This window comes from Notolabrus celidotus, chromosome 14, assembly GCF_009762535.1.
Source record: "Notolabrus celidotus isolate fNotCel1 chromosome 14, fNotCel1.pri, whole genome shotgun sequence".
NCBI lineage: Eukaryota > Metazoa > Chordata > Actinopteri > Labriformes > Labridae > Notolabrus > Notolabrus celidotus.
In genome coordinates this window covers 10,599,865-10,622,126 of record NC_048285.1, presented here as the reverse complement: position 1 = coordinate 10,622,126, position 22,262 = coordinate 10,599,865, and the positions used below count along the sequence as shown (strand labels likewise).

The window sequence follows — 22,262 nt, the reverse complement described above, 5'->3', positions numbered from 1 at the left end:
TCAGCGAGGCCTATGGTCTGGTTGTGTACCTGCACCTGTGACCTGCACACAGTTTGAAGTATCACAGCAGTAGCCTATGGTGACTTCACTGAACCAAGCTAAGATACACTCAGTGGCTGATATTGTAGTTTAAACATGTAGTAAGGGCCGGCCCGTAGCATAGGCAGTATGCAAATGCTAGGGGCGCCGACCATCCATAGGGGGTGCTTCTAAATGAGTGAGGAAAACAGGAAAAACAATATTGTTTTATCTAATTCAATTTGGGATTCAATTGCGAAATTATGCCAGTAAACCTTTAAAAGCTTGTGATTCACTTTTGGTTTTAAAAATAATGGTATGCAAAGCAGTTTTTGAAGTCTTTAAGCGTTCATGATTTACCTGTCTTTTTTTGTAGTTGTTGTTTTTTTGTTTTCCTTACACTTTGGAAGCTGTTAGCTTAATTAGAAAATATAGGCTACGCTTAAATAAGCATTTTGCTTCTGCCTTTTCAGTCATCACTTATTACATTACTGTTGCTTTGTTTGAAGTGTCTGCACTGTGAACATTATTGTGTTCTATAATGACTGAATAAATTCTACTACTATTACATTATGCATTTTGAAATTGTATTATTATTTTCCTGCTAAATATCAGTGTTATTACCATTTTATTAATGTTCTTTTAGAGGTTTTTTTTTTTTTAAAACAAAGGAAACCTGTAATACATAAAGTTGGAGTCTTTAAGTGTATATGTGATGTGATTGTTGGAGTTGTTTATAATACAAGGGGCACCAGTTAAAATCTTGCCTAGGACACCAAGTCGGTTAGGACCGGCTCTGCATGTAGTTCCCCTCTTCACCCAGACTGGGGCGCTGAGCTCCAGCTTTCCTGAGTCCCTGAGCCCCGGCTACACCTCCTCTAAGCTGAGCTGGTAGATGAGTTACCTCCTATGGTTACCTCCAAAGTCGTGTCACTTCACTCAACTTTAACAGTCTAAACCACCTCGTGAGAGCATGCACTTTAATAGGCTACGCAGCTAAAACACTGCGTTACGCAAAGGAGCATAGTGCAAGTGAATGTGTTGAACTACTCTGAATAAAGTAACTGAGGGTGACACAGTCCATGTGTTCAATTTAAGACGGGTTGACATGGACGAGCGGGACACAGCAGCTATCCTCCCCGGAGATGTACTCGGCGCCATGTCCATGGACGAGGACAGGTCCACTTATGGCTCATGTGGGCGCCCAGATGATGAGGCTTCGGTTTCGACAACCCGCTCCTGGAGACCACCGTATACGTGCTCGCTGCCGGTGTCCGTGGAGCCGGTGATGTTCCTCTCAATGTTTTCAGTCGCCCTGCAGTCTCCCCTGGCTACACAATATCTGTGGGACCGGATCAGCGATGACCTCGGATACAATGGATCCAGGGGGGTGAGGTGCAGCAACAGCTCGGATGCAACGGACCCTCTTCAGCGGGTAACTTTACTAAAGTTGACTTCATTAACAACTCAGTCCCAGTTCAACCAGTCTGTTATCCTTTGCTTTGGTCAAAAGTATTATCATTTAAATGGCTTGTTCAAATGCTGACAAGCTCTCAATTGATTAAAACATGCAACACAGAAGCATAGCAAGAGAACAAAACAACAGAATGATGTGTATCAATGTAATTACAACATTTAAATAATGACTGTGCTTTATTACGAGACACTAAACATGCCTTAATTAAACACACATTACACAATTGAAGCAAGGGAGCATTGGAAGCTTTGATTGCATGCACATTAGAAGAAAATGTGACAAGAGGCTAGATCATCTGTGCCTGAAATTAAGGTACATAGATTAAATACAGAATGAACAATATTGGGAGAGACCTTGCAGCAATAAACTAAGGAACAGTTTCCTAAGAGGAACAACAGTCACAAGTTGAAACTCAGCAGCTTATTACTTTGGAGAGAGAAGAAATGTTTACACAGGTCAGCAGTTTTCAGTTCTGTTCAAAGACACAGAACCCTGATGTTTGCACTACTCATCAATTTAGGGTCAAAATGACACCAAGGGTGCACGATAAACGTGATCACTGGTAGACCTGAGGGAAATAACTGACAACTTGTATTATCACAATGTAACAAGTAAGTTTGCTCATATATGTTTTTGACTGGTGTTTTTTTTTCAGCAAGTGCAAACCTTGACAGCTCACTGGAGTCTTTACATTAGTCTTGGGGGATTTTCTGTTGCCCTGCTTGTGGTGCCTATCCTGGGATCTTGGAGTGACCTTGCAGGTCGAAGACCTGTCCTTATCATCCCTAACATAGGAATGGCCATCCAGGCAGGGATTTACCTTGTGGTGATGTACCTGAAGCTGCCTTTGATCTACTTTCTAGTGGCCAGGTTGCTTAGTGGCCTTACAGGTGAATTCAGTGCCGTCCTGGCCGGCTGCTTCTCATACATGGCAGACATCAGCGACGAAAAGTCGCGCACCTTCAGGGTGGCAGTGTTGGAAGCATGTGTAGGCCTTGCAGGGATGCTAGCAAGCATCATCGGTGGGCAGTGGCGACAGGCACAGGGGTAAGTTTTATGCATTATAATTTCAAACAAATTATCATCCATACGAGTTTGCTTTTTAACATTTTATTTTCATGCCTGTTTTTAGGTACATCAACCCATTCTGGCTGGTACTGGCCACTAACTTGGGGGCAGCTCTTTATGTTTACCTGTTTGTTCGTGAGTCTGTCATACCAGACCCAAGTGCCAAGCTTCTCACCTACCGTCATCATAAAAATGTCTGGCAACTCTTCTCAACAGGAGGCGTCATTGCCCAGGCAGGTGGAAGTGCTCATAGATACAGGTTGTGGCTTCACTTCCTGAGCCTCTTCTTGGTGGTGACTGTGCATTTCGGCAGCAGGGAGTTGTACGTAATGTATGAGCTGAGCTCACCGCTTTGCTGGAGTTCAACCCTCATTGGCTATGGAGCAGCGGCTCAACAGATGGCATACCTCACCAGTTTGATTGGGCTGAAGCTCATGAAGCTCTGCCTGAAGGACCCATGGATGGCTATCGTGGGCCTGGCCTCCAACATTGCTGGGCTGCTAGTGTTCTCTGTGGCTGACACTACCCAGCTCATGTTCATAGGTGAGAGAACCAATAGTGTCATGTGAGGTAAACAGTGTTTATTTAGTATTAAGTTAGCATTAGTGAGATTATTTAGCCGATTAAAGGCTGTGCCTGATATACAAAGGCCATAGTCCTAACTCCACACTTTTCACTGTCCTATTAAAAAAAAAAAAAAAAAAAGAAGCAATTACAAAGCATGCCAACATATGACCAACCAAACTATCTCAAACATGACAACATATCTGAGCATTTTTATTCAATATTAACTTAAAGCTCCTGTGAGGATGTTATTGCTGGTCATGAAACAGACTGAAATTAATATTGTTGCCTCTGCATGACTGACAAAAGTAAAAAAGAACCATCATCAAGGCACTGGTTTTACTTAGTGGTTAAATAGTATGTGTAGAGGCTATAGTCTTTGAAGCAGGCAGCCTGGGTTCAAATCCTACCTGCACCCCCACTTTCTGTTTATTCTCTGTCCACTGTCCATTATCCAAATAAAAGCATACAATGCCCAAAAGGAAAATCTCTGAAAATAAGACCATCATCAAGTAGATTGATTATTTCTATAGTTATTTTAATGCTGCCACTAAGTTGGTTTCTAAAGAGGAGGTCAACAGCAGACTTCTGAGACAGCCTTTCTTTACATTTACAGCTGTAAAAAGTCACATTGCATAATAAGTTTAAGAGTTCAAAGAATACAGAATCATCAGAAAACACTACTTACACATGTACAGGACAAGATCAGCAAAGAGATAAGACACTTTTTCAACTGGGTTGCTGAGACTGACAGAAAAGTAAAGTTCCTTACGGTAGCTTTAATAAAACATAAGAGTTGAACTTTGTCCTTTCACTCTCATTGTCCTGTTTTGTTTGTGCTTTCCAAGCTCTGCCAAACACTTTGAAAACATGCACTCTCTTTCAGCCACAGGTGAACTAACTCTCACATTATCAGGCACAAGCTGTCAAGTAGCCAAAGCTCAGAACAAGACAGACTAAACAGACCTTGAACATGTTGAAAACCTTGGATACTGGGCGATTGGCCTGTGAGATTAATTAGAACAAATTGAACCTTGCAAAGTAATGAAAATTTAAAAGCACAAAAGCAGGATTTAGAATTTTGGCAAATAAATACACTACATGGAGCAACACTTTTTAGCTGATTCTCAAAAATAGGGCTTTTGGCTTTTGTGAAGTCCACATTATATGTCGAATAAGTCTATTTTTCTGTCCTCAGGCTATGCTCTGTTATTCCTCTTCATGGCTCCATTACCTGTGCTCAGATCAAAGCTGTCCAGGTTGGTTGGCCCATCAGAACAAGGTCAGTCACTGAACATGTGAAAAAAAACAAAAAACAGGCTGTCTTGTGTGCAATAGTGTAGTGTTGAGAATGGGTCTTGTTTTCTTGTGCAAATATATGAATTCATGAGGAGATGTCTTATAGTGAGAGCTATCTTGAAAGTAATGTACATAATGTGTCTTTATTCTTTCTTTCAGGCGCCCTGTTTGCCACTGTTGCCTGTATGGAAAGTTTATGTTTTCTAGTAGGCAGTGGGCTGTTCAACTCAATCTACCCCCTCACCTTGAAATTCATGAAGGGTTTCCTCTTCCTCTGCGCTGCCATTCTGCTTGTCATCCCCGCTGGAATAATGGGGTGAGTTGACTTTGGCATCATTGACATCATCATCATTTTCTAACACTGCTTCCTGAGTTTGGAACTTTTTCTTCAGACCTGAGCTTAATATTGTAGCGTGGAAACAACTAGGACAAAGGTTTCCTATTTCACTGTTCAGAGCATGTCTAGGTTACTGTACATGGACAGCAAATAACAGTAACAACCCAATACCCAATGTAAGAAATATTACAAGCAAGATTTTGATATTGCTTCGATACAACAGTTGTGTTTGTTGTTTAATCCCTCGTTTAACTTAGTCAAACAGCTACCAGTTGTGACTCTGACTGATGTAGTAACAAACAACAAATAAGTGTTATAATGCACTCACACTAGTCTGTATTGCTATCTATCCTCCAGAGTATGAGATTGATCAGACTTCCTTGCGTTAATGTTAGTATGACAAATTATTTCCTGGCTTTCCTAAGTCATCTGTCTGTTAAATACCTGATTCTGATTCAAACCCCATGATATCAGTTATTAATTCTGAACAGCAAGAGTGCTGCAAGGGAGAATTAGATCACACACCTCATGTCAAATCAATTGGCAGAAAGGAGTCTTGCACATTCATAAACTTCATAATTTCACATCTTCTTTTTGATATTGTAACAAAAACATAAGTCTTCGGCAGCATTGGGTAAACAACAAAGAGGATTTTCTTAGTATTAATCTATTTATTTGGAAAGGGAAAAACGTAAGATTAGTGTTTAATGGCTGACAAGTCACCAGCAGATAAAAGAAGATGAGAGCAGGACAAACGGTGCAGAGGCAAGCAAAGGATGAGAGCTAAGTGAAAGGGATGACGACCAAATGGAAGAAAACCAACATCAGGAAACCACAAACTGCCACATGATTCGAGTTCAGAAAGTGTTACAGGTCTGGTTCTTGAGTCTTGAGTGAGAGGAAAATGCTGAGATGGAGGACTATATGCACATGTCCCTCACACGAGGACAAGTGCTGTTGTTAGTTTCTGCATCTGTTCAGGTTGCCAACAGAAAAAGTCTAATATTATACTTTACCCTGAATTAAAATGAAGGGCTTTTTTGACTGGAATATATAGATCATCTTTAAATCAATAAAATGATCATTGAATCAAAAGTTTCAGTTCAAGTGACATAATCTATGTATAGTGGGCTGGTTGTTATGCACTGTAGAATCCTTTCAGGGAAGACGAGGCCCCTCCACTTGTTATTTTGTATAATGACCTGCTCACTATACTTTTATCACTTACTTAATTTACAGTATTCTGCTCCCCTGAGGTGGCATGATATTTATGGATGAAGTGCTTCTGCCATTGTACTTTGTTCAAGCGCTCACGTAAAGCCTCTTTTGATCAAATCACTTGCAGGAAACTAACTGTTATGTAATAAAAGTTACAAATGAGCTAAAATGTTACTCGTACGGAACTAATTGTTACGTAATACCAATTAAGAGTGAGCTCAACTTTAACAGGATGTTTTTTGATCATCAAGCCAACACTTCTTTGGTCTGCCATGTTTCAGTGGAGCATGACCTCCAGTGCGGCAACCTAGATTTCTGACTCAAATGATTCATCATTTTAATTTCCACTTTTTCAGGATTAGCTCATTCAGCTTTTGTTATGTTTGTTTCTCCAGTTCCCTTCAGTGTTCTGCGCAGAGGAAAGGCCACAGAGACTCCACATTGTGCTGACCTGAGAAGAACCAGAGGGTAAGAACCTGTCAGAGAGTAAACGTTCCTCCTGATGTCGATCTATGAGGTGAGCAGCTCTGACCTAGAGCCAGCCACTGTGACCTGATGTGTAATGCTGGGAGAGACTTGTGACGGGACAGCTGACTGTAAACAGGATTCTTCTGATTGGGCATTCTGGAGTCAAGACAGGAGAAGAATGAGCCAACTTACTGACATTGTTTTACTGAACCAAGTGTTTGAAATGATTTGTTCTACCATGTATGTTTATGTGTCTTCAACTTTCTATCCTAAAATGTTGAACATTTCTTGTGAGCTTATAGATTTTTGTTTTAGGTGAGTCAGATGCTGCTACTTCTTGATTGATGTACAGGGGACATACAGGCCAGTAAAGCTATATTTTTAAACTCAATTGAGTAGGGATGGGCAATGATTTTCGAATATTCAAATATTTGTTCACTTTGTAAAAATCAAAGAGTTACTATTTTCTCAATTTAAAAGTACAATTTTTCATCGTTTTTACTGGTGCCTGGTTGTAGTACGGTTTTCCTGCCAGACGGTGGCTATAGAGCGTCTTAAAGCGAAGAAGAATGCTAACTGCATTAAATAGCAAAAGAAGAAAACAGTTGCGACAGTCTCAGTGATTCCCTTCGTTTCTGAATGTCACACTACACATGGATATTCAGAGAGGGAGCATGGCTGTAAAATATAAACATACCACCACGCTGCTGCTTCACAGAAACACTGACGTAAAGATCTAGACATATGCTGTCAGTGTCCGCTACTAGCAGCTCCTCGTCCCGGTGCTGGTTAACGTGACTGCCACACAAACAGGCTGTTATGGGACAGGTGTTTGTGTATTCGAATAATCGTTGAATAGATGCCAATGATTATCGAATAGTGTTTTGGCTTGAAATGCCCATCCCTACAATTGAGTAACGTTTGGAGATGACCTTATTATATCTTCTCAGAAAAAAATAGAGTTACTATATTGAGTGTATGGCAATTAAGTACAATGCTAAAAATAACAATTGAGCCTGTAGCCAATTTTGATACTGATGTTTTCTGTAGTCTTTATGCCTAATTTTCAAATGAACTATAAGTTTGAATGTATTTAAATTGCTGCTTGAAGTCCCTCACCTTAAAATGTCACTGAAACATATCTCACTGACGATGTGATACTCCCACTCTGCTGACATTAACTTCCACATTTGACTGTGAAAACAAATGAGAGTTTGTTTGATAAGACAGATAAACATTGGCTACTGCTATCACTGCGCGGCATATTGTTTGCAAATGGATGGATGTCTGTTAACATGGTAAATATCAGCCAACACCGATATATTTGTGCAATCCAAAGATCTTTATTTCATTCAGATCTTTAAAATAAAGTATTTTTTTCTTTTTAAAGGTTGTCAACCTTTCAGATAACACATTTTTGTTGAGTTCAAACTCCATCAAAGTCATGTGATTTGGTAAACAGTACATACTGTAAGATGAAGCTATTTTTACCAACCACACTCCCACCCTGTCCATTCTGCTTTTCATTCAGTGTTGGGAAGTCAATGCCTCAACTGCTCAACACCTAGAGCTGGTATTGAACTTCTCACTTCTTATATAAGTTACTGCTTTGATTATGATGCTTAGCTCACAGGTTTAGATAAGATAAGACTTTATGGATTCCCATGGGTCCAGTTCCCAATAGTAGATAGCATGATTGAAAGTGCAGCATTAGAGTTAACACAGTAATTCATTAATGTGAACATCTGAAATATGATATGCAGAATCAGGTCATTCTCAGTGATTAGCAGTGTGTTTTTATTGTGATACTTCTGTACTTTTACTAATTGGTAAATGCAGACGTGTTCCCAGTGTGGTACTGCTGCTTTTGCCAGAAGGAAAACGGACTACTTAGGCTAGAAGTTATTAGATGTGGTTTAATAAGATTTACAACAGTTATGTCAGCACCTAAGCCTCATAGTATTACCCTAATCAGGGAGATGACCAGGGCCAAACAGCCCAAATTTTGTTGGTACACAGCAGAGAGAGAGAGAGAGGAACGGTTAGCACTCCTTGACCGCTCCACAAAGCAGAGCTCACAGTCCAAACTCCTTTGACAGCTTTCCTCCCCTCAGCACAAACAACACTGGATATTCCCTGAGCACAGGCCCACAGCCAATATGCACAAAGGGGTCAGGTCCTGGTGGCACAATGAGGGAACAGGAGCTACCAAATCGGCTTCAAAATGCTCAAGGGTAGTTCAAAGGTTAAGTGAATTGATCCTTAAGAGATTATTTTCGACTCTGGCCGGTAGTTTGTTTGTTCATGTGGTCAAAGCTGCTCTGTAGACGTATTATCCAACATAATGGATCTGTGAAGCTGTTGTTTCTTCATCCTAATCAGGTGTGCAATATTTATTAGTAGCATTGATTAAGTCGCTAAAATAAAAGTGGATCATTTTGATAGTTTGTGACAGAGATGATGGTTGAATTTTTTTTTTCTTTGAATGTCCCACAGTTTAATGAAGTGAAAATAAAGGATTTAGTCTTTGAGTGTTTTCAACACATTTTATTCCATCTCGTTTCGAATGATCTGTCTGACACTAAAACATCATGATAAAAAATTAAACACTGATTAACTATACTTTGGAATAAAGATTTAATCATACAGGGACTATAGTATAATAGTACAATAACATGGGTTGACATTGAAGGCAAACAATATTAAGGCTAGACCAGAAAAAGCCCTGCAGAGAGGCCGGTGCAACCAGGCATAAGTAGAATAATTGTACAAAATAATTTGTGACAATCACATCCTGATGCATATTTTATTACTATTTATATCCAGCTCTATTAAATAATTTGTAATACTCTCTAATAATAATCTTTATTTTTTGCACAGGTGTGATATAATTTGCCGTCAGTTCTTTATAGTCAAAAGCCTCTGTGCATCATACTGCTGGATTTCATTGTATTAACTTCACTGCTTTCATTAAGTTCACTACGTTTGCAATGAAAAATCTCACTTTAAAGCAGGTTTTGCATTAAAAACAGATTTAAATAAGTTGGAAAATCCTGGTGAATTGTACTGATAGACAGAAGGCGTATACTGAATTAATATGTCACTCCGTTTTATAACTGGTTACATGTCTTTAAAGCAGATACTATCATTTTCACTTTCAGGACGGAGGAAATTTGTACCTACTTTTACTGAGGTAAGGAAATGTCAAACACTACACTGGAATATTTCTTGCATGTACATCCCTTATATGAATATTCAGTTGCATCAGGGTTACAGCTTTACATTATGTAGCTGGACAACATGTCATGTCCCAATCATCAGACTAAGCCCATCATCATCAATACAAACATCTGCTGGGACAAGTTTCTGTTCTGCTACAAACAATACATTTACAAAAACGTTCAACAAAGTTCAACAAAAGATGATTGAGTACATTGATGTGTTAGTGAAAGCTTGAGAAATGGATACTTGATGACTTGCTGGGTGCCCATGACGGCTGATCTATCACAGTTATTTTCCTGAGAGACAGAAGGCGTATACTGTACCTGGTTACACATATACAGCAGTGTTAGGGTACTATTGTTAAAGGCTTACAGTTTATCATATACAATGAAACCACTCTTTGGATTTCATTTATTGTTTCGCGGTATATTATATCTGGTCTTTGTGTGTGAGCATGTAATCTAATTCACATGCATTTGCTGAATAAGCTGCTGGCCGGCTCACGGTTGGCCATGTTGAAATTTGGCATCAGTGAAGGATATTTAAACTGAAATCAAACAGAGTCACTTTATTTCTTTTTCTGCACTTTGGAGGCGTCTGTGCTGTCCATTTGGTCTTGTTTCAGAAAGCGGAGGATCTTCTCAATAGTGGCCTCCTGATATTCATGGGACCATCTATTTAAAAAAAAAAAAAAAGGACAACATGCATTCAATTATACACACAATATCTAATTAAGATGTCTATTATAAATTCCTTATAGCTCAACACCTTTCTCAAACAACAAGAAGCTGTATTCAGGAATTATTTATGAAGAAATTAAAGAGGCTTTCAAATATTAATAATCTTAGCTTGAAAAATGAAATAGTGAAAATCACGCAACCCAAATTTGAACTCCTACATTAGCTGTTAAACCTATTGATTAAGGGATTTTCAAATATATTCAAGGCTATAGTTTTAGCTTTGGTTTATTTGAGTTTTTCACAGATCTCATTCACTCACTTGATGCCATTGAAGTTGAGAATTGCTCTCATGTCCTCGGGCAGAGACGTGGGGTCAGGCCACATAAAATTGTCTGTGACAGGAACTATGTTCTTCTTCCCCGCCAGGGCTGTGACTATCTCCTGCAAAATTAATGAGAGTATGTCAAAGCACTAATCCATTTGAACATCTGCAAGCAAAAATAAACAAAACATCTGATCCCATCTTTTTCACATCAATATTTATGTGACATGTAATTTCAGCTAAGTGTTTACACAGGGAACATGAAAGCAACAGGACTGAGATGGTGTAAGACTTGATGTCGGCAGAAGACAGAGGTTTGTGACATTTCAGATCCTGATTCAAATAACAAAGGGATGTGTAATCTAGACATAATTAAGTAGAGATTTAATGGGAACATGTGGTTTGCCTATGACAATGCAAAACAAGACCTCATCATTACCTGTCTGTTAAATACTTGTGTCTAATTGATCAGTACACAATGAGTTCAGTGCATTTCATAACAAATAAGCAAACCAATGTTTAGACACCACCATGAATTTAAATGTTCAGTTTCATGTTATTTCATGCTTCAGGCGCTTCAAGTGGTAGAGTTGGTAGTATCAGTGTTGTCACTACCTGGAGCTTGCATGTATGGAGCCTGGGTCCTTTGAACATGGCAGTACTGTATGGGTTGGGTTATTAAGTTGGGGTGTTCTGCTAGTGGATATGATGAACAGTGGGAGCTGGCATGGTTAGGGGGGTTTCTCTGAGACACCAGAGTTAACTGTTTTGCCTCTCTGAGGTGTCATGGGCCTAACTAAACGAAACATCATTGAAGGGAGGTTCCCATCTGTCCTTTCTATCTCAGGCTTTGGGGGATATCAGGAGCCATGGGGTAGGCTACTAAATGTATCAGTTAAGGACATAGTGGGTTGGGATCTTCTCTGAGTACCTTGTGTTTATCTCAAAGACATTCAGCCAAGAGGCTGGTTAGAACCCAATGATAACTTCTTTGGGTTGGGAATCTGTTTGCACCTTATCGGCTCCCTTCACCAATTTTTAGTACTTTTTAGTATCATCGTGAACATGGGATGTCTTGATAAGGGGTTGGGATGCAAGCATTTCCAGTAATACATAAAACCATAACTTGACATTTCAACAACTTGAATTTGTGGACAATTTCTTACCTTGTGCACCCAGTCCTTCATGGCAGTGTCCCCCATGCACTTATCAAGCGCATTGGCAGATAAAACCAGGATGAAGTTACGTGCCCTTTGTACACTCTGGATCAGTTTGTCTTCGAATTTACCGGCCTCTAGTTTTTCCACATCGATGAAGACGCTGTATCCTCGAACCTGCAGGTGCACCTTCAGCAGACTTGAAGCAGGAAGAGAAACAGATGATTACAATGAGCAATGAGGATACAATGAGACATTGATGCTCTCTGGCCTTCTTGCTTAGATTTAACTCACTACTCCCTTTGCCTAATTGACCTCCTATTCCACTAATCTTGTTTCAGTTCTGACCTTGCCAGCTGGGATCCGGTAGTCCTGCGGTAGCTAATGAACACATCGGGTCCTGCTGGCTGGGCATCAGTGTGGCATGGCTTTAAAGGCCTTCTACTAAGGGACAGTATTTTTTCTCTGTGGACTCCATTGTTAACATAGCAGTCGTGCAGGAGCTGCTGATCGGTCAGGTGTTGGACATTGTTGCGATCCACCCCTGATTGGACGAGGCCGTAGGTGTACTGACGGAAACGAGGGTCTACTTCAACTAACCAGTCAGCCATGTTGTTTGGGTCACATGTGGAGTAGTTGGCGTATGTTTTCAGCACACGCAAGTCTCTCAAAAACCTGAAGGTGAGAAAGAACCGAGTTTTATAAAACAGTCACAAGTTCGGCATCGGACACTGAGGTTTGGTTTGTACCACTTGCCTCTTGCGAGTGAGACCTGCAGTCATTCCCAGGTCAGCGCTTAGATCCTGGTCTGTGATGTTCAGAAGGAGGTCTCCATCCACCTGGAGCTCCTATAACAGACAGACAGTAGGAAATATCAGATACTGTATGAATCTTAACGCCCATATTTATCACACGGTGTGGTTGAACATACCTGGAAACGGTCACTGTAAGCACTAAACCCAACCTGCTGCAGCCAAGTCTGGACTTCACAGGTTTTCCAGTTTGGGACACTTGACAGGATACGCTTTGGTACTTCTTCTCCCATCATGCTCAGCGCCCGCTTGGCAAGGGAACATGCTGTCCCATTACTGGAGTACATGACGATCCTCTTTAGACTCTGCACCGCTCCAATCTCTTGAAATATCTTCAAAGGAAAACACAATCAAACTCAGTCACAGACAATGACATCTACAATCTTGAGTTCTGTGAGAAGTAGAACATTATCGTACCTTAGTATTTCGCTGGCGAGACTTGATGCTGGTCTCAACGCACAGGTAAAAGGCTGCAATGCACTTTCCCTCCAATCTTGTGCCGTCTAGTAATGGCAGAAGATGCTGCAGATCAGAGGCCGTCCTGCCCTGCATGCTGTCTGCACTGTCCAGCAAGCTGCGGGCAAAATCATCCGGATCCAAAGAGGCGATGAACGGCTCAACCAGCTCCAAGGTTCCAGACTTCACCACCTCTTTCTCAATTTCTTTGTTTGCAGCCAACACAGCGACAGCAAGACAAGCGTGGAAGCGAATGAGTTCATCCTCTTTGGAAAAAGCCAATGGGAAAAGCCACTCGGCTGCCTGTTTCTCAATCATCCATCTCTGACAGCGGTGGCCTCCGTACATGGCACAGTTTGCTAGAGCCACAGCACAGTGGCGCAGAACAGTGGGGTCTGTGCCTCGGCACCAGAAGAGGAGGGTATCAAGGGCACCATTAGAAATGAGGTGAACAGAGGTTTCTTCAGTGTGTTTGAACATGTGCTCCAGGATCCCTGATACACTGCGGGCCAGCTGAGCGTCTTCCTGCTGTCGGGTCAGGTTGAGGATGACCCCCAGACCAAGACGGGCTATGTAATCCCTGTAAACACAAGTTTGTAAATGTGGAAACAAAACTTGAATCATATAAATAATTTGATTGAAGGAATGTAATACAAAAGAGAAAGTCGAAGAGAAACTTCTGAAAAAGTTAATTAAAACTTATTTCGAAATTAGTCATTCTTGGGATGCCAGATAATCTAAGCTGGTGGAGCCCATGCACAGAGGCTGCATCCTTGTCACACTGAACAATGTCAAATGAAACATTTTAGCTTGTGATGGCAGGTGAGAAATCTTCCTTAAAAAGTAATGTTGCATGTGATTTCCTCAATTTCTGTTTAAACTAATACAAATCTGCAAATGTACAAGGAAGAGGATATGCTTATAGATCCTGTGAGGAACTTTTGGCTTGTGTCAATTTTGGTGACCCCTGTGGACCTTGTGTTATGTGTGTCATGATGTTAGTGTTATCTCTTTGCTCTTGTTATCTAAATGTTTCAGCTGTTTTTATGATGACAAATCTCATCCTGCCTGCTGCCTTTTCACAAACATATCACCTTTACCCTGTAATGTGACAAAACAGGCATAATAGATTGCTGTAAATCCCTACCTGACACCTGCTTGGCGACTTGTTTACTATAAATAACCGATTAGTCTTGTAACTGATAGTTTAATTTTCCTCTGTAGGTCATAAACATAAATGAAAATGTCCAACTATGTGAAAAAAATTGAATGCATTTGCCTTTCTGATTGTAAGGCTGTCAGAAGTCTTGATCTATCTTGATCATATTAGGTTGCAGAGAGGTTTATTTTAAGATGTAGCCTCTGCAGTTTTATCTTGGGTATCAAGAAACCTCAATAGCATGTGCTCCTTTTTAATTTGTTCGTATTATATTGGTTCTTATGTTGCTTGTTTTGGGTGTGTGAGGATATTGAATACAGAAAACATACTGTATATGTATAAGACTCTCAAAAAACACCTCATATAGTATAATGAACCCCCCTGACACAATCTAAAGTGAAAATATTACCTATTCGTGTTGGACTGTGTCGTTTTGAACAGGTCGTGTCATTTTGTCTTTCCCTGTACACTCTACCTGTTCTCTGAGATGAGGATCTGCTCCAGCAGTTTTGCAGACTCATAGGTGATTTCCACAGCAGGTGTTTGTTGAAGCTGCAGCAGCAGCTCCAGGCCTCCATCCAGCCGAATCCTGTTGCAGATCTCCTCGGCCACCTGACGGCCTACAGTGGGCAGGACCCAGGCCTCCTCCACTAGCTGGAAGATCTCAGCGATAGCCCCTCTGGTCTCGTCGGAGTCAGAGGTTTCTTTGGCTGACTTCAGCCTTTTGATGGCGCACCGCAGGGCGGGGAGCGAGCCGTCCAAAACCGCCTGGACGTCAGCATTGATGCCCGGAGAGACCGCTTTGGGGTCTGGGCAAGGGCCGCTCCTGCCCCTCTGCAGCCGGCTGACATACTCCGGGACTGTGAGTCTGTCTGTGCTGAACATGATGGAGAAATGTCGGTAGAGTCTCCAAAGGAAGAGCGCGAGAGAAAAGAGCATAGACCTGCAGAAACACGTCGTTGTTTGTTTACAGAGGGCTCTGATCTGTGTCAATCTCTTCCGGGATACTGGACGCCTCGTTAACACTCACAGATGCGCCGAGGTGGGCCCTCTGTTGTAAATCAATGTTGACAGCTTTCACCAAATTGCATCACGTCTTTCGTTGTCATCCCAGGCGGTAAGCGCGTAAACACTCATAAGCAGATCTGGATTTTGTCTGCGCATAGTCCTACCTCAGCAGCTGCTGCTTTGTCTCTTTATCCCACCGGCCTATAGATGACTTAAACCTTTAACGAAATATGATGGAAGATAAGCCTGTAAAAGAGGAAAAAATATCAGTCCAGCTGCTTCAATCTGACAGCCCTCGAAGCAGCTCCTTATTCCCTGCCTGTTTCCCGGAGAATAAATCCTCTATTGTTGTTTATCTCTGAATTCTCTGAGCAGGAAGACAAAGAAAAGACTGTTGTCTCAACATTCCAAGTTATCAGACTCTCTGTCGCGGCGCGTCACCTGACAAAATACAAAATATGACAGCACTACGCAAAAGCATCCCCACTGGCCTATCGGATCCTTTGGTCAGCGGCATCAGCAGGCTATCTGGGTATCTTCAGGGGTCTCAGCACCGCCCACCGGCTCCGGATATTGACGGGGATGAGCAGCATAAGGAGCACCCCTCCCCTCTCTGTTTCCTCTCCTGCTCTCCTCCCTGCATCGCTGCAGGTTAAAGCATGCTCATCACAGGGCTGTAAACGACACTCGCCCTCTGCTGGAGAAATTAGAGAATAACTTGTAAACAACATTAAAGAAGCACCCCTCCCATCTCTGTTTCCTTCCTCTCCTATCTGCATCACTGCCAGTCAAAGCATGTTCATCACCGGGCTGTAAACAACACGAGCCCTCTGCTGGAGAAACTGGAGAATGAGTCTGAACAACTTTTAGCCTATGCATGCGGATACTGTTAGTATTACTATGGATGTTCCAGACTCCAGCTGCTTGACTCTACTACTTTGCTACTACTACTACTACTATCCGTCTCAACACTACCATCTCTCTCTCTTAATCGCCTCTCTATCCCTCTTTCCAACCCCAACTCGGGAGAGGCATATGGCTGTCTTACATGAGTCTGGTTCTGCTTGAGGTTTCTGCCTGTTAAAAGGAAGGGAATGTAAGGGAGCGGATGGTGACTTTTTATTATGTTTGGGACGTAATGGAGGGTATCCTGACTTTTTCTGGGTTGTTTATTAATATGTTATCTGCAATCATAGCCGTAATAGGTACCCCCTCTGTTAATGTATTCTCAATTTCCTTGCCATCTTGTGGAATATCCTGGCATACACAAGGAAATGGTCTTACCTGTGCTGCATAGTAATACTCATGTAAGGAGGGAAGGCCCATACCACCACATTCTTTTCTCAATTGTAATGTTTTGTAGCAGTTCCTAGAAGTCTTCTCCTGCCATAAGTATCTAGCTATTAATACATCCAATTATATTAATTGTTTGGTTGGTACAGTTCCTGGAAGCGTTTGGAGGAGACTGGGCAAATGTGGCAAGATGTTTATTTTGATGATTCCACCCTGACTTAATATTTGAGTTCAGTGGGCCATAATTGATGTCAAATAGTTTTGTGATGTCTTTGGGTTCCTCTGTATACTCTAGTCTTTTTTGGAGGATGCGCGGTGCATAGTCATTATCCAGGTTAATGCTTCCCCTGCCAGATGCTAAACGGAGAATGGTGTCCTTCGTTTTAAAGCTCAGGAATCTCACCAGTGTGTATTTTCAGGTGGCTGGGGTCCGAGTGCGAGGTGTGCCTTTTCTATTTGGGGAGACAGGTATATGGAGATTTTCACTTACTGTATGTGAAAACAATGTCCGTTGGATTCTCTCCTCTGCTTTCATTACTCTTTCGTCCCCTTTGTCTAGTTGGGTGGTGGTTTTCACAATTTCTCCCTTAATGTCCTCGAGCTGCCTCTTGTTATCCTGTGGATCTAGTTACGCATTTACAAATAGTTTTGTTACAATAATATCGCTCCATAAGCATCCATTTTGACCGAAGTATAGATTATCATTTATCGTTGAAAAATATTACTGACACCTTTAAAAACAAAGGAAATGTGTACCATCACATGCCTCACACAAACAAGCAAATAAGTAGGATTCCAGCTAGACTGTATCAATATATTTATTCATTACAAGTTCCAGTGTTATTTTCCTATTTAATTTGAACCCCACACCAAGAGACATCCCTTAGTGTTCTGTTTACATATTTACAATCAACAATATATTACATGTCGTTATTCATGTACACACACAGTCCATATACCAGCAGGTGTACCACCCACCAACCAATCATCAGGATAGAACATGAGATGTTAATTTATCTTAGGTCAATGTCAGTAGTTGTCTGGGGATTGTGCACTTTTTCCCCTGTCACGGCTTGTGCAAACTGAATTAAAAATGAAAGTTACACCAGTCTGAAATGTTTGTGAATATGTTACAGCTGGACTTGACCAAATGACTACAGCTAAGCCCCGAAGTACAACCCCAATTCCAAAAAAGTTGGGACGCTGTGTAAACTGTTGATAAAACTGATTTCGATAGATTGCAAATCATTGAAACCCTATATTTGATTGAAATGAGTTCAAAGATAACATATCAAATATTGGGACTGAAAAATGTCATTGTTTGATGAAAAATACATGATCATTTTATAAATCAGCAACATTTCAGCAAATTTTAAGAAATCTCCACAAAAGGAACAAGGGCGATAGGCCCTCAGGTGGCACTGCATCTAAATAGACTCTGTATTTGAAATCACTCACGTTGGCTCAACATCACATCCAAAAATCCTGTGTTAATGTTAAGTTCTAAAAAAAAACTCAGCCTGTGAAGCCTGATATCCGGCCATAGAGCTGGTCAGGGAGTGATAGGTTGGGAGTGGGAACTGCAAGACAACTACAAAATGGACTTGTTCTGCATTTGGTTCCCAGTGCAGATTGTGAGCTTAAGAACATCTGTACCTCTGTAAAGTGTGTCCTTTTTTTTAAGGGATTCATCTTTAAGTACAACCAAGAAGAGAATATAAATTACTCTAAAGATGTAGTTATTCGTGCATCTAATTGATTATTAAAAGGATGTGAGTTGTATGTCACTAGTTATTGTACTAGCCACAATGGATGCCAATTTTCCACTTTTTACTCTGGTGCATTAAATCACCTTTTCCTCCTAAAACTCCAGCTCATGAAGGTGTCCACATGTGTACGCAGTAGACGTCACGTCATCGGCGCAGTCATAAACACTCATTTTCTTCTTCTTCTTTGGTATTTTACAGAAGTTGGCATTCATTTAGCTGCATTTACTGCTCCACTATGGTTTCACTTTATGTCACGCACTAGTCCAATCAGAGTCTGGAGTCCAGTCAACCTTTAAAAAAAACGATAAATAATTTTCTGCTCTGTCGATATCCCCGCTATTATATTGTGTGTGCTGATTGTAACCTTCTAACTACATCCTGCCTTTAGTTTATTTTATACATGTTACTCTTATACGGTCTACTGTCTCTGCCTGTTGGGTGTAGAATCACTCATTATTTAGTTTAGTTGTACTTTTGTCTCTTTGAAGCCTGCAGACCTGAACAGCTGACCAGTGGGCTGCAAGCGGAAGAGTATGTCTGTGTTGTGTCCTAAACCAAATAGGATTTCTGGTGATAAAGTAAAGTGCTGAAAATAATTCACAGTAGAGTTTACACCTAAACTGCGTGCTCCAGTTGGTGTCTTTCAAAATTAGCCAAATTATGTGGAAAAATCTGCAGAAAACTGTAGTCTAGCTTGCGTGCTGTTTCTCTGTGAGATGATGGGGTTATTGATTATTGAATGATATTTGACTACATTCCACTTCTGCGCAAAAATCATCTCGCAAGCTACTATGCCGTCTCTAAAGGTGCATAATGTGTTTTTAAATTGAGAAATATCAAATTGAAATATGAAAGTGAAAATGAAATAAATGTAATAAAGATAACTAAAGTCTAAAAAGAGGAAAGCACCATTGAAGCTGGACAATATGGAGCAACATATACTGCCATGTTAACGATGCCTGTTTCCGGGAAGACCTTGCACATTCTGCTGGTATTACAGCTGTCTTATTGCAGTCTCAACTTCTCATAAAACAAAAAATATGATAAAGCAGACCCAAACTGTTGAGCAGCTGAAATCCAATATCAGTATAGGACAACCTTTGACTTTAAAAAAATTCCAGGAACTTGGTTAAAAGAAAATTTACAGAGTTGTTAAATGCTTGTTTAGGAGGTGATGCGAACAGAATTGTAAATATTCCCTTGTCCCAACTTTTGTTAAAATGTGTTAATGGCATCAAATTCAAAATGAGCATTTCATTTTGATAGAAAAATATTTTTTTTCAGTTTCATCATTTGATATCTTGTATTAACACTACACTACAACTAAATATAGGGTTGAAATGATTTGCAAACCATCAATTTATGTTTTATTAAAATGTTATACAGTGTCCCAACTTTTCTGGAATAATGGTTCTGAAATTTTGCATAGAGGGGTTTAAATGTACAAAGATGAACAAAACTGTGACAAACTGTAGTACCTGATAGAAGGGTAAAATAATAAAAGGTTATTCAACACTAGAAGTAACTCAGGCTTGCCTTCTCTGTAAAAAAGATTCATTTTTGACCGGCAAATCAGTACCAGTAGGCCCACATTACCCTTTACAGACAAACAGAAATAGACAAACAAACAATCAAACCACTTTTTAAGCTGTTCTGCTGTCATGAAACCACCATAGTGTAAATTTAAGGGATGACATCAGCAGCACAACAGTGCAGCAGCGAGTAGTTCTTGCCAATGTTTTCAAAATACTTGTTTGGATTAAGAGGAAGTCAGATAATTTATGATTTAAGTACATAAAATTAGCTGCAAAGGATGGCATTTTTTCTGGACTGCGACTGGATCGTCTGCCTTTAAGGAAAATGGATTAAGACATAAATCTTATGACTCTTGCAAACAAAAAGTAATCCTGGAGTCAGGGAAGTCATTTGGACACGATTTACCATGAGTCTGTTTCAGGTTAAAGATGGATTAGTTAGCACATGTTAAATAAGTTAAATAAATTAAATAAGACTTTGAATGCCAAAACAGTGCATCTTCAAACTCTGAAAAAATTATTTATGCTGCATGATGGAATAACAAGAAGTTATTTGTTCTGTCTTTTTAGATAATGCACAATAATGACTGAGGATTGAAAAATTCAAAACATTAGAACAGTCCCGTAACAGACTTTGTAACACGTTGTAAGACATTGTTACAAATAAATTAAAATTAAGACAAGTGAGTTGTCATATATGTTTTCATTCAGACATGATCAAATTAAAATTTTAGCCTATTGTTACAATATGTGTTGAAAATATTTGAGCTCAGTTGGAAGAGCAGGTGCCCCATGTCCAGTTCTTGTTGCAATATTTGTTGGGTTGATTCCTATCATCACGTTAGCCGTCACACCATGTTAGCATTTACAACAACTTCATCGCAAAGCAGTATCATGTGTCTCAAACAACAGCAAGGAAAAACACAGTAAAGACTTTTGACAAACACCAGAGAGTTGAAGTCTAGTCTGGTCATTAAGTGAATGATAGCTGTCTATTTAGAAAAGTGTTGTGTAGTTTTTCTTTCAAAATACAAAGCTTTGTAGATTGTCGTATGCTGACTGTAATTTGTGCATTGAGAAAAAAACTTGTTTTTGCGGAATAGGTGAAAAATATTGCTCATAAGACAGCAGTTCCATGGTGGCATAACCAAAAAGAAAAGTGCATGAAGTGAAGCACAATATACTATGCAATGTATTGTGACCAATATTACCCTTCTCTCTTGGCCTACTTGACATAGTTATATTATTGTACTCTCTTCTCTCTTCAGAGTTCTATAATGTTGTCGGTTTTAGTACAGTCAATTATATTAATTATCAAATCATTGGAAATATTTTTGTCTTAATTTGTTATTCTAAAACAAGGGACAAATACATGTATATGACATGCTTGTTTCTGTCTCACTATGTTGAATTGACACTCTAAGATTAAAACAGATTGCTTTGAGTCCAAAAAACAAACAAAAAAACAAACAAACAAAAATGATGATCACACTGAGCCAGCTAAGAAAAATGATGGTTCTGAAGAAAAATGTACTTTGTCAAAACATCCAAGGGGTTAAAAGTAGTTCCGACCACATGCCAGGGAAATTAATCCAAGAAAAAATTAAATCCCAAGTCCTGCTTTGTCCATGAAGGGTTCAATGAGCAAGTGTTTTAATAAACTCTTCACTTCAAAATACCAGTTTAGGATTTATCCAAAGTTACAGTGGTGAAAGGGCAGCTGGTCGATTGCTTCATGTTTAGTCTGTTTATCAGCGGTGAACTCCACAAAGTCACAATATGAATTAGTTTTTTGTCTGAGATAACAGTAGAGGGAATCAGACTTCAGACCAGGGAACCTGCTCTGCTCTGGGCAGGCACCATGACGGGCACTGCCCCCATCCGCTCCAGTGTAGCTTGGCTCACCGCATAGGAGTGTGTGTGTTGCCCATGTGGGGAAGGTACCACAGGTTTTAGGCTCACAGAGCCATTGCTGCGCACAATAGTAGGCGGAGAAGGGGCAGAGTTTGTGGTGACAACCAAAGTCTTTGGTGGCGGTAGTGTGTGGCTGCCATTGGCAAATGAAGTAATTGTTGCTGTTGCGGGCTGCATATGGCGGGATAGTGGGGCTGAACCTGGTGCTGTGACAACAGTACTGTGGCTGTGTCCTGTGCTCTGCCCCTGCCCCTGCCCCTGTCCCTGGCCTTGTCCATGAGCATGGGTAGAAAAGGTATGGCGAGTGTCTCCATTGTAGCGTGTATACGAGTTGGTGTCATAGTTGGGCTTGGGGTTGTGCCAGTAGCGGCTGTTGTATGTGTTGGTAGATGTCAAAGTATCATTTTCTGAAGATGAGGCGTCTGCATGGAAAGCCTTTACTGAAGACGACCTCTTCGGAGGAAGGTCATCTTCTCTGTTAAGAAG

The 22,262-nt window shown here is 40.5% G+C and overlaps 3 protein-coding genes across 4 annotated transcripts in view; 1 reads left to right on the top strand and 2 right to left on the bottom strand.

Moving 5' to 3' along the window:
* Positions 1 to 889: 889 nt before the first annotated feature.
* On the top strand, positions 890 to 7,838 carry slc46a1 (solute carrier family 46 member 1). The gene is made up of 6 exons (XM_034701819.1): positions 890 to 1,453; positions 2,151 to 2,542; positions 2,628 to 3,106; positions 4,326 to 4,409; positions 4,586 to 4,742; positions 6,377 to 7,838. Exons 1-6 carry the CDS (start codon positions 1,127 to 1,129, stop codon positions 6,429 to 6,431), a joined length of 1,494 nt encoding a protein of 497 aa, XP_034557710.1. The 5' UTR covers positions 890 to 1,126; the 3' UTR covers positions 6,432 to 7,838.
* Positions 7,839 to 8,345: 507 nt separating this feature from the next.
* Positions 8,346 to 15,940, bottom strand: sarm1 (sterile alpha and TIR motif containing 1). The gene is made up of 8 exons (XM_034701818.1): positions 14,733 to 15,940; positions 13,060 to 13,678; positions 12,762 to 12,974; positions 12,587 to 12,678; positions 12,179 to 12,505; positions 11,840 to 12,029; positions 10,671 to 10,792; positions 8,346 to 10,345 (listed from the first exon to the last, which is right to left on the bottom strand). The coding sequence occupies exons 1-8, from the start codon at positions 15,194 to 15,196 to the stop codon at positions 10,240 to 10,242; spliced, it is 2,133 nt and encodes a 710-aa protein (XP_034557709.1). The 5' UTR covers positions 15,197 to 15,940; the 3' UTR covers positions 8,346 to 10,239.
* Positions 15,941 to 17,358: 1,418 nt separating this feature from the next.
* igsf11 (immunoglobulin superfamily member 11) overlaps positions 17,359 to 22,262 on the bottom strand; it is a 67,159-nt gene continuing 62,255 nt past the window's right edge. For both annotated transcript variants that reach the window (XM_034700303.1, XM_034700304.1), the window contains one exon: positions 17,359 to 22,251. In XM_034700303.1, the coding sequence (XP_034556194.1) occupies positions 21,687 to 22,251 (565 nt within the window). In that variant the 3' untranslated portion in view covers positions 17,359 to 21,686. The remainder of the gene's footprint in view (positions 22,252 to 22,262) is intronic.

Excerpts from the sequence above, each read along its gene's own strand:
- slc46a1 (XM_034701819.1), top strand. The coding sequence starts at position 1,127 with ATGGACGAGCGGGACACAGCAGCTATCCTCCCCGGAGATGTACTCGGC. Across the intron at positions 3,107-4,325 it reads TACCCAGCTCATGTTCATAG|GCTATGCTCTGTTATTCCTC; the intron begins GTGAGAGAACCA and ends TTCTGTCCTCAG. Across the intron at positions 4,410-4,585 it reads GGTTGGCCCATCAGAACAAG|GCGCCCTGTTTGCCACTGTT; the intron begins GTCAGTCACTGA and ends TCTTTCTTTCAG.
- sarm1 (XM_034701818.1), bottom strand. The coding sequence starts at position 15,196 with ATGCTCTTTTCTCTCGCGCTCTTCCTTTGGAGACTCTACCGACATTTC. Across the intron at positions 13,679-14,732 it reads ATCCTCATCTCAGAGAACAG|GGATTACATAGCCCGTCTTG; the intron begins GTAGAGTGTACA and ends TTGTGTTTACAG. Across the intron at positions 12,030-12,178 it reads ACCGGATCCCAGCTGGCAAG|TCTGCTGAAGGTGCACCTGC; the intron begins GTCAGAACTGAA and ends TCCTGCTTCAAG.